At 44.6% G+C, this 11,060-nt stretch overlaps 1 protein-coding gene across 10 annotated transcripts in view; it reads left to right on the top strand.

Annotated features, from left to right (window-relative positions):
* The window catches only part of PRR14L (proline rich 14 like), an 80,138-nt gene that overhangs the window by 46,351 nt on the left and 22,727 nt on the right, over window positions 1–11,060 (top strand). For 7 of the 10 annotated variants that reach the window (XR_008631440.1, XR_008631439.1, XM_055147534.1 and 4 more), the window contains 3 exons: window positions 1,202–1,273; window positions 1,878–2,049; window positions 2,910–3,016. The exons of 1 other annotated variant lie outside the window; for it this stretch is intronic. Coding sequence is in view for 7 of the 9 variants with exons in the window: in XM_055147534.1 (XP_055003509.1) it covers window positions 1,202–1,273; window positions 1,878–2,049; window positions 2,910–3,016 (351 nt within the window). In the remaining 2 variants the exon portion in view is untranslated. Of the gene's footprint in view, window positions 1–1,201; window positions 1,274–1,877; window positions 2,050–2,909; window positions 3,017–10,383; window positions 10,631–11,060 lie in introns of those variants that run through there. 2 more of the 10 variants (XM_055147538.1, XM_055147539.1) reach the window with 2 other exon arrangements.

Genomic DNA, 11,060 nt, shown 5'->3' with positions numbered 1-11,060 from the left:
ATATATCTGATCCATATTTTGACTATAAAATTATTAAGTAATGAGCAGTCAAGTTGTTAAGTTTATGCCCTTTTAAATTTTTATTTATTTATTTTGCTTTTTTTGGGGGGGCGTCACACCTGGCAATGCATAGGTGTTACTCTGGCTCTGCACTCAGGAATTACCCCTGATGGTGCTCAGGGGACCATATGAGATGCTGGGAATCGAACCTGGGTCAGCTGCATGCAAGGCAAACACCCTACCCACTGTGCTGTTGCTCCAGCCCCAAATGCCCTTTTTAAAAACATGAACCTGAGATACCTATTTTTTTTTCCTAACCCAGATCACTTGACTGGTGCTTCTTTTGCCTGAACCAGACAGGGGTCTTCTGACTTCTGATTTGATCAGCTCCTTTTCTACTATTCCTCCTTGCCTCCCTTTGTTTTTATTGGTATTCTTTAGGAAATCAAGAATTGGTGCTAAACACACTAAGAAATCTGGATTATCTACATTTTTTCTAGTCACCAAATTTTGCTTAACCTCAAGAGGGTCTGGATTTTATAGTCATCATACAAATACCATATTAAATAAGCCATATTGTATTGTAAATGCGGTAGAAATGAATTCAGACTTGACTTTGAGAAGTGCAAAAAACTTTCCCATATTGCTTAGTAATGTCTTGAAACATGGTTAATATTATTGTTTCCTCTAAAAAATAAAAACTTACAGATCCTATCTTTTTTCTGTTTATTTATTTTTTATTTTTTAATTTTTTTGCTTTTTGGGTCACACCCGGTGATGCACAGGGGTTACTCCTGGCTCTGCACTCAGGAATTACTCCTGGCGGTGCTCAAGGGACCATTTGGGTTGCTGGGATTTGAACCCGGGTCGGCTGCGTGCAAGGCAAACGCCCTACTCACTGTGCTATCACTCCAGCCCCTCTTTTTTTTGTTGTTTAAATATAAAATAATCTTGTTGCCCTGCCTCTCCCTTCCAGTGATGGGCACAGAAATGTGAATCCTATATCTTGGAAGGCACCAAGATTCAAGAGTCCAGAAGGGTTCCAGAGAAAACAGACCCAAAACAAAACTTTTTCATTAGTGACTGACATCTCTTCTGAGGGTTCTAGTTGAGTATCCAGTATCAGTACCTGCAACAGCCTCAGATTCCTTCCTGCTCTTCCCTGTTAACTTACTGCTTTTCTAATTTTGCTTCACTTTAGCCACACCATGTTACCATATGTGCCTCTTCCAGGCATGGAAGCTACTTTCACCACCAGCGGCAGTCAGATGAGGTAAGCATCTAGGTGCACTTGGCACAGGAGTCCTAGCAGTGTGTGTGTGTGGGGGGCATGCACATGTGTGTGTTCACGCGTGTGCATGCACATGTGCATACCAGTGAGCACACGAGTAGGTAGCATGAGTCACGCTTGGATGATTCAAACCTCTTATTCTTTTTCTGAGCTTAATGTGAGATGCACATGTGTTATATTCCATGTAGTGACTAAGTGTAATTGATTCCACGTAAGGAAAGGAATCCAAATCACTGATCAGTCCATTGTGCTGCCCCTCTGCTGCAGCTTCTCTCGGTCTCTTGCCGGCTTCTCTGCCCAGCTTCATTCAGTTCGCCATGTCTTTTTTTTTCTCCACTTCCCCAATGCCATTACTCTGTCCTTCTAGAATCACTTCACCTGTGTAATGGATTGTCCACCCCAGTGGTTATTTGCATGTGCAGACGCAGACTGTATCCCCAAGTGACTCACAGCAGGTGACTCGAAGTGCCACTGCAGGAAAGAAGCAGCAGCTCCGCCCCAGGTCTGGATGTTGAGTTGGATGTGCAGAGGTCGAAGGGGAATCTGTCTCATGTTCTCTTCCCTGGTTTTGTGTCCATGATCTTAGGTTAGAGTCTCCATTTCCTGCCTTGGTACCAAAGTCTTGCTTGGTAACAGACTCGACTGTCAGCAAACTCCTGCTTTCAACCTCTGAGTTCCAGGTTCCTGAGCTTGATGAGCTAGATGGGGTGAAAGCAGCATGCCCCCGACCACAGAGCACCCCTCCGGAGCAGAAAGAGGTAACTTTCTGAGAGGTGTTGGTGGGGCCCAGTTAGAAGTGTCCATTGGTGACTACAGACCACCCTGCTTACAGAAGTGACCCTGGGGTATATTTAACACCTTTTGCTTTAGCTTAGTACTGGAATACCAAGACTATTAACCTATTAGACCACCAGAGGATATCCTGGGTTTCTTCATCTGCATTGTTTTACAGGCTTTTTGTTTTGTTTTGTTGAGCCACACCCAGCTTACTCCTGGTTGTATACACAGGGGTCACTCCTAGCAGTGCTTGGGGGACCATATGTGGTGCCAGGGATCGAACCAGAATAGACCGCACGCAAGGCAAGTGTCTTTCCCCCTATACTACCTCTCTAGCCCCTTTTTCAGATTCCTTTATTTACCAGTATTTGTAGAATTGGACCAAAATGCTGCTGCTTACATTTAGAGATGATAATGATGTTCCTCAAGTTTACTACTGTCTCCAAGACCTACAGACTGTATTGGTAACTTCTGTGTCTAAACTGAAAGTACAATTCCATAAAGGGAAATAGTTGCGTGAAATACTGAAAGCTTTGTCATAAACCTCTTACTAGAGTGATCTTTTTTTTTTTTTTTCCTTTTTGGGTCACACCTGGCGATGCACAGGGGTTACTCCTGGCGATGCACTCAGGAATTACTCCTGGCAGTGCTCAGGGATTCTGGGAATCGAACCCAGGTTTGCCTTGTGCAAGGCAAACGCCCTATCTGCTGTGCTATTGTTCCACCCCCTACAGTGATCCTTGAACAGAGGAAGCATTATATTGAGTGTCAAGGAAAGGAATTTTATGTAGTTCAGTTGTCTTAGAACTTGACCATCTTTATTTTTAACCCCTTGCAATAGGCAGAGCCAGAGAAGAGGCCAAAGAAAGTGTCACAGATTCGAATCCGGAAAACCATCCCTAAGCCAGACCCTAACCTTACCCCGATGGGCCTTCCACGACCTAAAAGGTGAGCCCCTTCTCATAATACAAGCTTGGCTCTCTGCCTTAGAAAACTGTTTTGAGTTCTATGACCTCTTAAATTGTACATATTCTGAACTGTAAATTTCATTTTCAGGAATGTCTCTAAAATGAGTAATTTATGTGACTAAAAACATAATGTGTATTATCATTTTAATACATTTTAAATTATATTGATTGTGCTCACTTTGCTACATATTATACTGTCCTGTGCATATGTAATCTTGGTTTATCCTCCAGTACCACTGACCGGTGGTAAGCGCTGCTGTTTTCTCAACCAGATTTAGGTGAGTCTCATTGGTAAAGAAACATGTGTTAGGGGCCCAGGATACAGCTCAACAGAAGAATGTTTGCCTAACATATATGACGCCCTGGGTTCAATCCCAGGAAGAAAAAAGGGAGGGGGGAGAGGAAGGAGAAAAACATGAGGGGGGAAATTAAATATTTCGGTTTGGGGGAGGGAGAGATACTACAACAGGTTATGGGGCATAAGTTACGGGCAGTTGATTCTTGGTTGCAAATAATGGCCATAATTAAAAATGAGCTCAGCATGAAGTAACATTTGAACATGGGACCGGAGCAATAGTACTGTAGGGAGAGTGTTTGTTTTGCACATGGCCAACCTGGTTTCGATTCCCGGCACCAATTTTGGTTTCCCAAGCCCTCCAGGAGTGATCTCTTTGTGCAGAGCCAGGGTGTGACCCCAAATTATTATAATAATAATTTTTATAATAAAATCTTATTATTTATTTTAATAATAAAATGTTGGAAATAATATTAATTTAATGTTATTACAAAATTAATTTTCATAATACTATAATAAATTATTATAATAATAATTTTGGTTTGGGTCCGGGGGTTATGTCTAGTAGTGCTTCAGGGCTTCTCCTAGTTCAGTGTTCAGGAGTCACTCAAGTGCTTGGCAACCGTACATGGTGCTGGGGGTGGATCCTGGGTCTCCTATCCGCAAAGCATATGCTGCAGCTCATTGAACTGGTTTTTTTTTTTTTTTTGGCCCCTAGGATTTAATTCTTTGTTTTAATAAAATCATGTCTAAATTGTAATCTTTAATTTGTAATCTTTAATTTTTTTATTCAGGGCCAGAGAGATAGTACAATGACTCAGGCACTTACTTTGCACACAGCCTGTTTGGGTTTGATCCCCAGCACCACTTGTGGTCCCCTGGGCACTGCTAAGAGTAAGCCTTGAGGGGCTGGAGTGATAGCAGAGCGGGTAGGGCGTTTGCCTTGCACGGGGCCGACCCGGGTTCTAATCCCAGCGTCCCATATGGTCCCCTGAGCACCGCCAGGGGTAATTCCTGAGTGAAGAGCCAGGAGTAACCCCTGTGCATCGCCGGGTGTGACCCAAAAAAAAAAAGAGTAAGCCTTGAGCACAGTCAACTGTGGAGGACTCCCACTAATTTGTTTTTGAGTCATTCTAATGATATATTCTTTTTTATGACAGTTGATAATCCATAAAGTGAATTGAGAGAATTATTATCATATAAGATTACTGTGCAGTTTAATTGAGAAAAAAATGTGTATTGTATCTGTTACATTGGTTCATATAATACAATCATATATAATTAAAATAATTTGGGGATATTTTCTTTTTCTTTTAAAAAAATTTTTTTAATTGAATATTTGTGAGATAGACCTTTATAAAGCTGTTCATGATTGGGTTTCAGTCATGCAATGATCCAACACCCATCAAATGCACACCTCCCACCACCTGTGTTCTCTATCTCCTTCCTACCATCCCCAAACAGGCCAGCCTCCCCTCCTGCCTCTATGGCAGAATCCCCCCAACCCTCTCTCTCTCTCTTTGTCTCATTCTCTCTCTTTGTCTCATTCTCTCTGTCTCATTCTCTCTCTTTGTCTCTCTCTCTTCTTTTGTGCAATATGGTTTGCAATACAGGTACTAAGAGGTCATCATATTTTTTCAGGGCATTTTTATCGGGAAGGTAAGGCTGGAGTAGTTTTTTAACTGGGTGGCAGCTTTGGGGTGTGGATTTGACTCGGAGGCTTCTGGAAACCCAGGGAGGTGGGGGGAGGTAGCCCATCCCAACCCAGAGAAAGCCTGGAGATTTCAGTCACAAAACCCACCTACCCAAATTTTCAACAGAATGTAGGTGAGGTCCATCTCCAGACGGTGTAGTCTGGCTGGGGGTCTGGCTGTAATTTTGAATTGTGGGAGCAAGCAGCGGCCAGGGGCTCTGCTTGGGAGGCACCAAGCTGACCTGCTCCCCTTCAATTTACCCTGGTCTGTTCTGCCTTTCACGGGTCCAAGACTAACTGTGGCTTTTGATCTTTTTAAAGATTTACTTATGGGTGTCTGAAGCAAGGCCAGAAGAGCTTACATTGGTACTGGGGTTGGTTGGTTCGTGGGGGTGTCTGCCGGGTCTTCCATTAGTATAGGGAAGTAGGGGGGAGGTAGTCCATACCAACCCCAAGAAAGCCCAGAGATTTCAGTCACAAAACCCGCTTACCTAAATTACTGGTAGATTGCATCTCAGTCAGGTCTGTCCAGAGGCAGTGGAGTCTGGCTTGGGCATGGCGGCAATTTTGGGTTTTGGGAGCAAGCGGCTGCTGCAGGGTTCTGCTTTGATGGGCACTGGGATAATCCATCCCACCTCCAATTTACCCCTCTCTTTTCAGCTGTATGCAGGTCCAAGATTAACTGCAGCTTTTGATCTCTTTCAAAATTTATATATGGATCTCTGAAGCAAGGCCACTAAATGAACTTGTATAGTTGAACTGGAGGTGGTTTGTGGGTGTGGCTCCTACATACCTAACTTTTGGCCATTTAATTTCTTGGAAACTTGGTCTTGAGTTGTTGGGGTCTGGTCAGAGGCAAGGTGGCAGTTTGGGGGTATCAGGAAACCTGAAGACACCATGAGGCTGCTGATGTACTCGCCTCACAAGTACAGGTGGCACTGGGCCCCCTATTTGGGGATATTTTCTCAGTATGAAATTTGTAATAAGGTAATGTGTTGATAAAATTAATTATGGACTGGGGGGCTGGAGCGATAGTACAGTGGGTAGGGTGTTTGCCTTGCACGTGGCTACGATTCCCAGCATACCATATGGTCCCCCGAGCACTGCCAGGGGTGATTCCTGAGTGCAGAGCCAGGAGTAACCCCTGAACATCGCTGGGTGTGACCCAAAAAGTAAGAAAAAAAAATTATGGACTGGGAAGATGCTCAAAAGGCTGAACCTTGGGCTTTGTAAGTGGGAGCCCGGGAACCTTAACTCTACATTAATCCTGAATATTCAGGACTAGTGACCTTCCAATCATTAAGAATATGGCAGAAAATATGGTGCTTTAGTAAAGTTGTACATACAATAACACTTACTGGATTTAGTACTAATTAATAATTATGCAAAATTAGAATCTTGTGCTGGAGCGATAGCACAGCGGGTAGGGCTTTTGCCTTGCATGTGGCCAACTTGGGTTCGATTCCCAACATCTCATATCGTCCTCTGAGCACCGCCAGGAGTAATTCCTGAGTGCAAAGCCAGGAGTAACCCCTGTGCATCTCCAGGTGTGACCCAAAAAGCAAAAAAAATGGGGGGCTGGAGCAATAACACAGCGGGTAGGGTGTTTGCCTTGCACGCGGCCAACCCGGGTTCAATTCCCAGCATCCCATATGGTCCCCTGAGCACCGCCAGGAGTAATTCCTGAGTGCAGAGCCAGGAGTGATCCCTGTGCATCACCAGATGTGACCAAAAAAAAAAAAAAAATTAGAAATCTGTTGGATCAAAGTTGTAGTTTAGGGGCTGGAACAATAGTACAGCAGGTAGGTATTTGCCTTACATGCGGCTGACATGGGTTCGATCCCCAGCACTCCATATAGTCCCCCAAGTATTGCCAGGACTAGTTCCTGAGTGTAGAGCCAGGAACCTCAGAGCATTGCCGGGTACAACCCAAAAAGCACCCTTCCCCCCTATAAAAAAGGTAATTCAGTAATTGAGCATTTGCCTTGCATATATATTGGCCTGGTTTCCACCCACAGCATGCTAAAAAGAAGACAAAAAAGAGGAGCTAGAGAGAGAATTCAGGTCTTAAGGCACTTGCTTTGCACACAGCTGACTCCAATTTGATTTCTCACACTGCTTAAGGTTCCTCAAGTAAGCCTGAGTACTGCCAGGTGTGACAAGAGATGAAGAGTGAAATGTATGCATGTCTCATGATTGCTTCAATATTAATTTGGGGGTAACATGCTGGTATTTTGTACTGATGAGCTGTCAGGGAAGTTCATATGATTGTCTTGTTTGTAAGAGATTCGAGGTGATATTATATAGGAGGAAATAAGATGCGTAATAATTGAAAACCCATAACTTAACAGAAGAAAATTAATTTTTACTTGTGGATTTTACTTACTTCATATTCAGATGTTTAATGTTTTCAGTACGTATTTGTTGTACATTTTTAAAATAAAGGTGAAATGACCTGGGGCTGGGGAGATTGTACAGCGGATAAGGTACTTGCGTTGCACATGACCAACCTGGGTTCCATCCCTAGCATCCTCTATGCTTTCCTGAGCACCACCAGGAGGCATTCTTCAGGCAGAGCCAGGAATGATCCTTGAGCACGGCCTGGTGTGGCCTCCCACCCTCCTCCCCCAAAAGTGAAATGATCAAAGTTGAACGGAACCTTTCTAATTGATCCCATACTGCAGTTGAAATCACTTTTATTTTTACTCTGAATGAAACTTAAACACTGTGGTTTACAGAGTTGTTCACAATACAGATGTTTCAGCTATTGACTATTGCTACACTGATCCTAACACCAGTGTGTGTGCCCTTTCTCCCACCAGTGTTTCCAATTTCCCACCCCCCCACCCCCAAGCCTGCTCCCTGCACAGGCACAACATAATTTATTTTATGTTACTTGTTTCAATGTATACTCCTAACTGTTGCTAAAGATATAGCCTGAGGATTTACTGAGGAAGTTGAGCCTTTTGTGTTACTGTGTTCCCTCATTGGGCTTCTCAGTTTTCCCATCTAATTCTCTGTACTTCTACCCCGCCGTCAGCTCTGTGAAGTTTGGAGGTGTTATAAAGCCGCCACATGCTTCAGGGGCTTTGGAGCTGGGACGATCAGCTGCTGGTGTGTCCCTGGCACCTCCCTGAGATGAATTGTGAAGCTGGGCCATTTCTCAGGGTTTCTCTGGCAGCGTTGGGTGCGGGATGTGGGTGGAGCGCTGAGCCTTTTGCAGGGCCAAGACTCAGTCTGCCCTCATCCCACTAAGGTGCCAGAGATCTGGTGCCCAAGGCCTAGTGGTAGCTGGGCCCATCTGGAATCCTAACTCAGCTGCTGGCATCTCTCTGAGGTCTGTGGGAAGCTGGACCAGGTTTCTGGCAGTGGCGGTGGGAGCCGGGTGTGGGTGGGTGGAGCACTGGGCCCCGGGCAGGGCTGGGGCTCCAGAGATCTGGGCCTACCTGGGATAACTTGGCTGCCGGAGTCTCTCCGAGATCTGTTTAATAGAAATCACTTTTTAAACTTTGTGCACAATTAAATATTAAGCTATTTTAGTTTTTGAAGCTCTTTCATATGTAGGGTTTTATCAGGAGATAAATGAATCGGGAACACTCGGACAGCCCAATTTCACATGTTACCTGAAATCAGTATCCTACATACAGCTGAAGTACCCTGTTCTAAGGGGCTCGTCTCTTAATAGAACGATGTGTAATAATAAAATAAAAAATTACATAAGTTTTTTATGTAAATAAAAAAGATATAAAAATCTTATATCTTATAAGATTTAAAGATAAGTTTAAATAAAAATAAAATTAAAAATATAAGTTCAAGGCAGAGAAGAAACATCGATTTTATTATCATCGAAAAAAGTTGAAGAGATCAGCAGTTGCAGTCCTGTAACAAAGTTTAATTTAGACTGAAGCTGAATGGCGCTGAACTCATGTGAAAGAAGGTGTGGGATGGGACCGAAGCGATCATACAGCGGGCAGGGTGTTTGCCTTGCATATGGCTAACCTGGGTTTGATCCCCAGCATCCCATATGGCCCCCTGAACACCGCCTGAGTGCAGTCAGGCATAACCCCTGAGCATCACCAGGTGTGTTCCAGAAACAAAAAGAAAAAAAGTTGTGGCAGTATAGAGGTCTGATAAGTGTTCAAGGATTCTTACTCAAGGTATAATACTTTTAGAAATTAAAGATTCGTGTACTTTTCAAAAAGTCTTTGCTACATCTTCACAAAAATCACTAAAGTATTAAGTAAGACCCTCATTTATTTTTGAGTGTTCTGCTTGGTGTCAGGTATCACTCTGGGTCCAACCACAAGATGAACCCGCCAGCATTTTGAACATGGAAAGTTGAATATAAAGTGTTAAACTACAGTCATGCATATGAATGGTTGCGCTGGCCCTGATTCCTTCCCCAGCACTACATGGCCTTCCTTTCCGTTTGCTAGCACTACTGTGTATGGCCTTTGGCCCCCAAGGAGCTCTGCATTGTAGGGACCAAACACCTAATTATCAGCCCACAGCACCAAACCAAACATCTGAGGAAGTACAGATGCTCCCCCAGCTCTGCTGGGTGCCCCATTAAAAAATACATCAAGAGGGACCAGAGAGAGGGGCTGGAGTGATAGCACAGCTGGTAGGGTGTTTGCCTTGCATGTGGCCGACCCAGGTTGATTCCCAGCATCCCATATGGTCCCCTGAGCACCATCAGGGTAATTCCTGAGTGCAGAGACAGGAGTGACCCCTGTACATCGCCGGGTGTGACCCCCCCCCAAAAAAAAGAGGGACCAGAGAGAGTACAGCAGGGGAGGTGCTTGCCTTGCACAGGGCCAACCTGGTTTTTTTGATTCCCAGTACCCCCTGGGGTTCCCCAAGCCCCCCTGTAGTCATCCCTGAACATAGAGCCAGGAGTAGACCCTGAGCACTGCCAGATGTGGCCCAACCATACCCCCCCCAGATATATATATTTTTTTCATATATATATATATATATATATATATGAAAAGCGTATTGCAGATTCTAAAGATTGGGAAAAGAATGCCCAAAGATAGAGTGGCCACAGTGCCACAGATCCCATTTAGGGTGACACTGTTGGGGAAGCTGTGCTTGCAGCTGAGTGTGTCACTGGGTTGTCAAGGCAGAACTGGGGAAGTCAGACACCTATTGCTGGGTGACAGATGAGCTGAAGCAGGCAGCTTGCAAAGGGATATTGGGGTGCTGCTGCAAATGATTGTGTGGTCTTTAATCCTTGGAGTCCACAGGAAATACCTCAGCAACATGGGGTACTACTGCAGGCTTAAGGTGGCACATACTGCAAGGGCACTGAGGGAATTGGACCCTCGCAATCCCTCTTGTACTCCCCCTGCTTCAGACACTTTAACAACCTTGGATGGGTGATGAATCTTGTGTAACAGGAGCAAGAAAAGAAAAAAAAGCTCACCAGGACCGGAAAGGAAAGCTTCCTTCCTCCAGCGCCCTCTGCTGGCCAGGCTTGGCCTCATTCTCACTAAAAAGACAAAACGGCTCAAGAATCCAAGGTCTGAGAAGCAATCATTTGATAATTGGAATGTTCCAGTAAACAATAAAAATTTCAACACACTCTCTCTACAAAGAGCTGTTTTTTGGGGGGTTTTTTGGGGGTTTTGGTTTTATTTATTTTGGGGGTTTTTTGGGGGGGCTTGGTTTTTTGTTTTTGTTTTATGGGGGGGAGAGGGGAGGGGGTGTCACATCAGTGATGCTCAGGGGCCATTACTGTGCTCAGGAGTGACCCCGGTGGTGCTCAGGTGACCATATGTGGTGCTGGGATTTGAACCAGAATCACTGCAGTTGTGGCCACATGCAAGCCACATGCCTTGCCTCCTGCACTATCTCTCCTGACCCCACAAAGAACTGTTGTTTTAAGAGGAGATGTGACTCTCAAGGGTGGCTCACAGGGCTGGAGTCCTTTGCATGCAGGAGTCCCAAGTTGGATCTTGGGCACTACTGGGAGCAACTCCTGAGCACTATACCAACAGTCATGTACTGACCACCCCCCAACCCCATTTCCCA

This window comes from Sorex araneus, chromosome 9 (assembly GCF_027595985.1).
Source record: "Sorex araneus isolate mSorAra2 chromosome 9, mSorAra2.pri, whole genome shotgun sequence".
Lineage (NCBI taxonomy): Eukaryota > Metazoa > Chordata > Mammalia > Eulipotyphla > Soricidae > Sorex > Sorex araneus.
The sequence above is the reverse complement of the archived record's forward strand: the minus strand, read 5'-3'. Positions and strand labels throughout refer to the sequence as shown.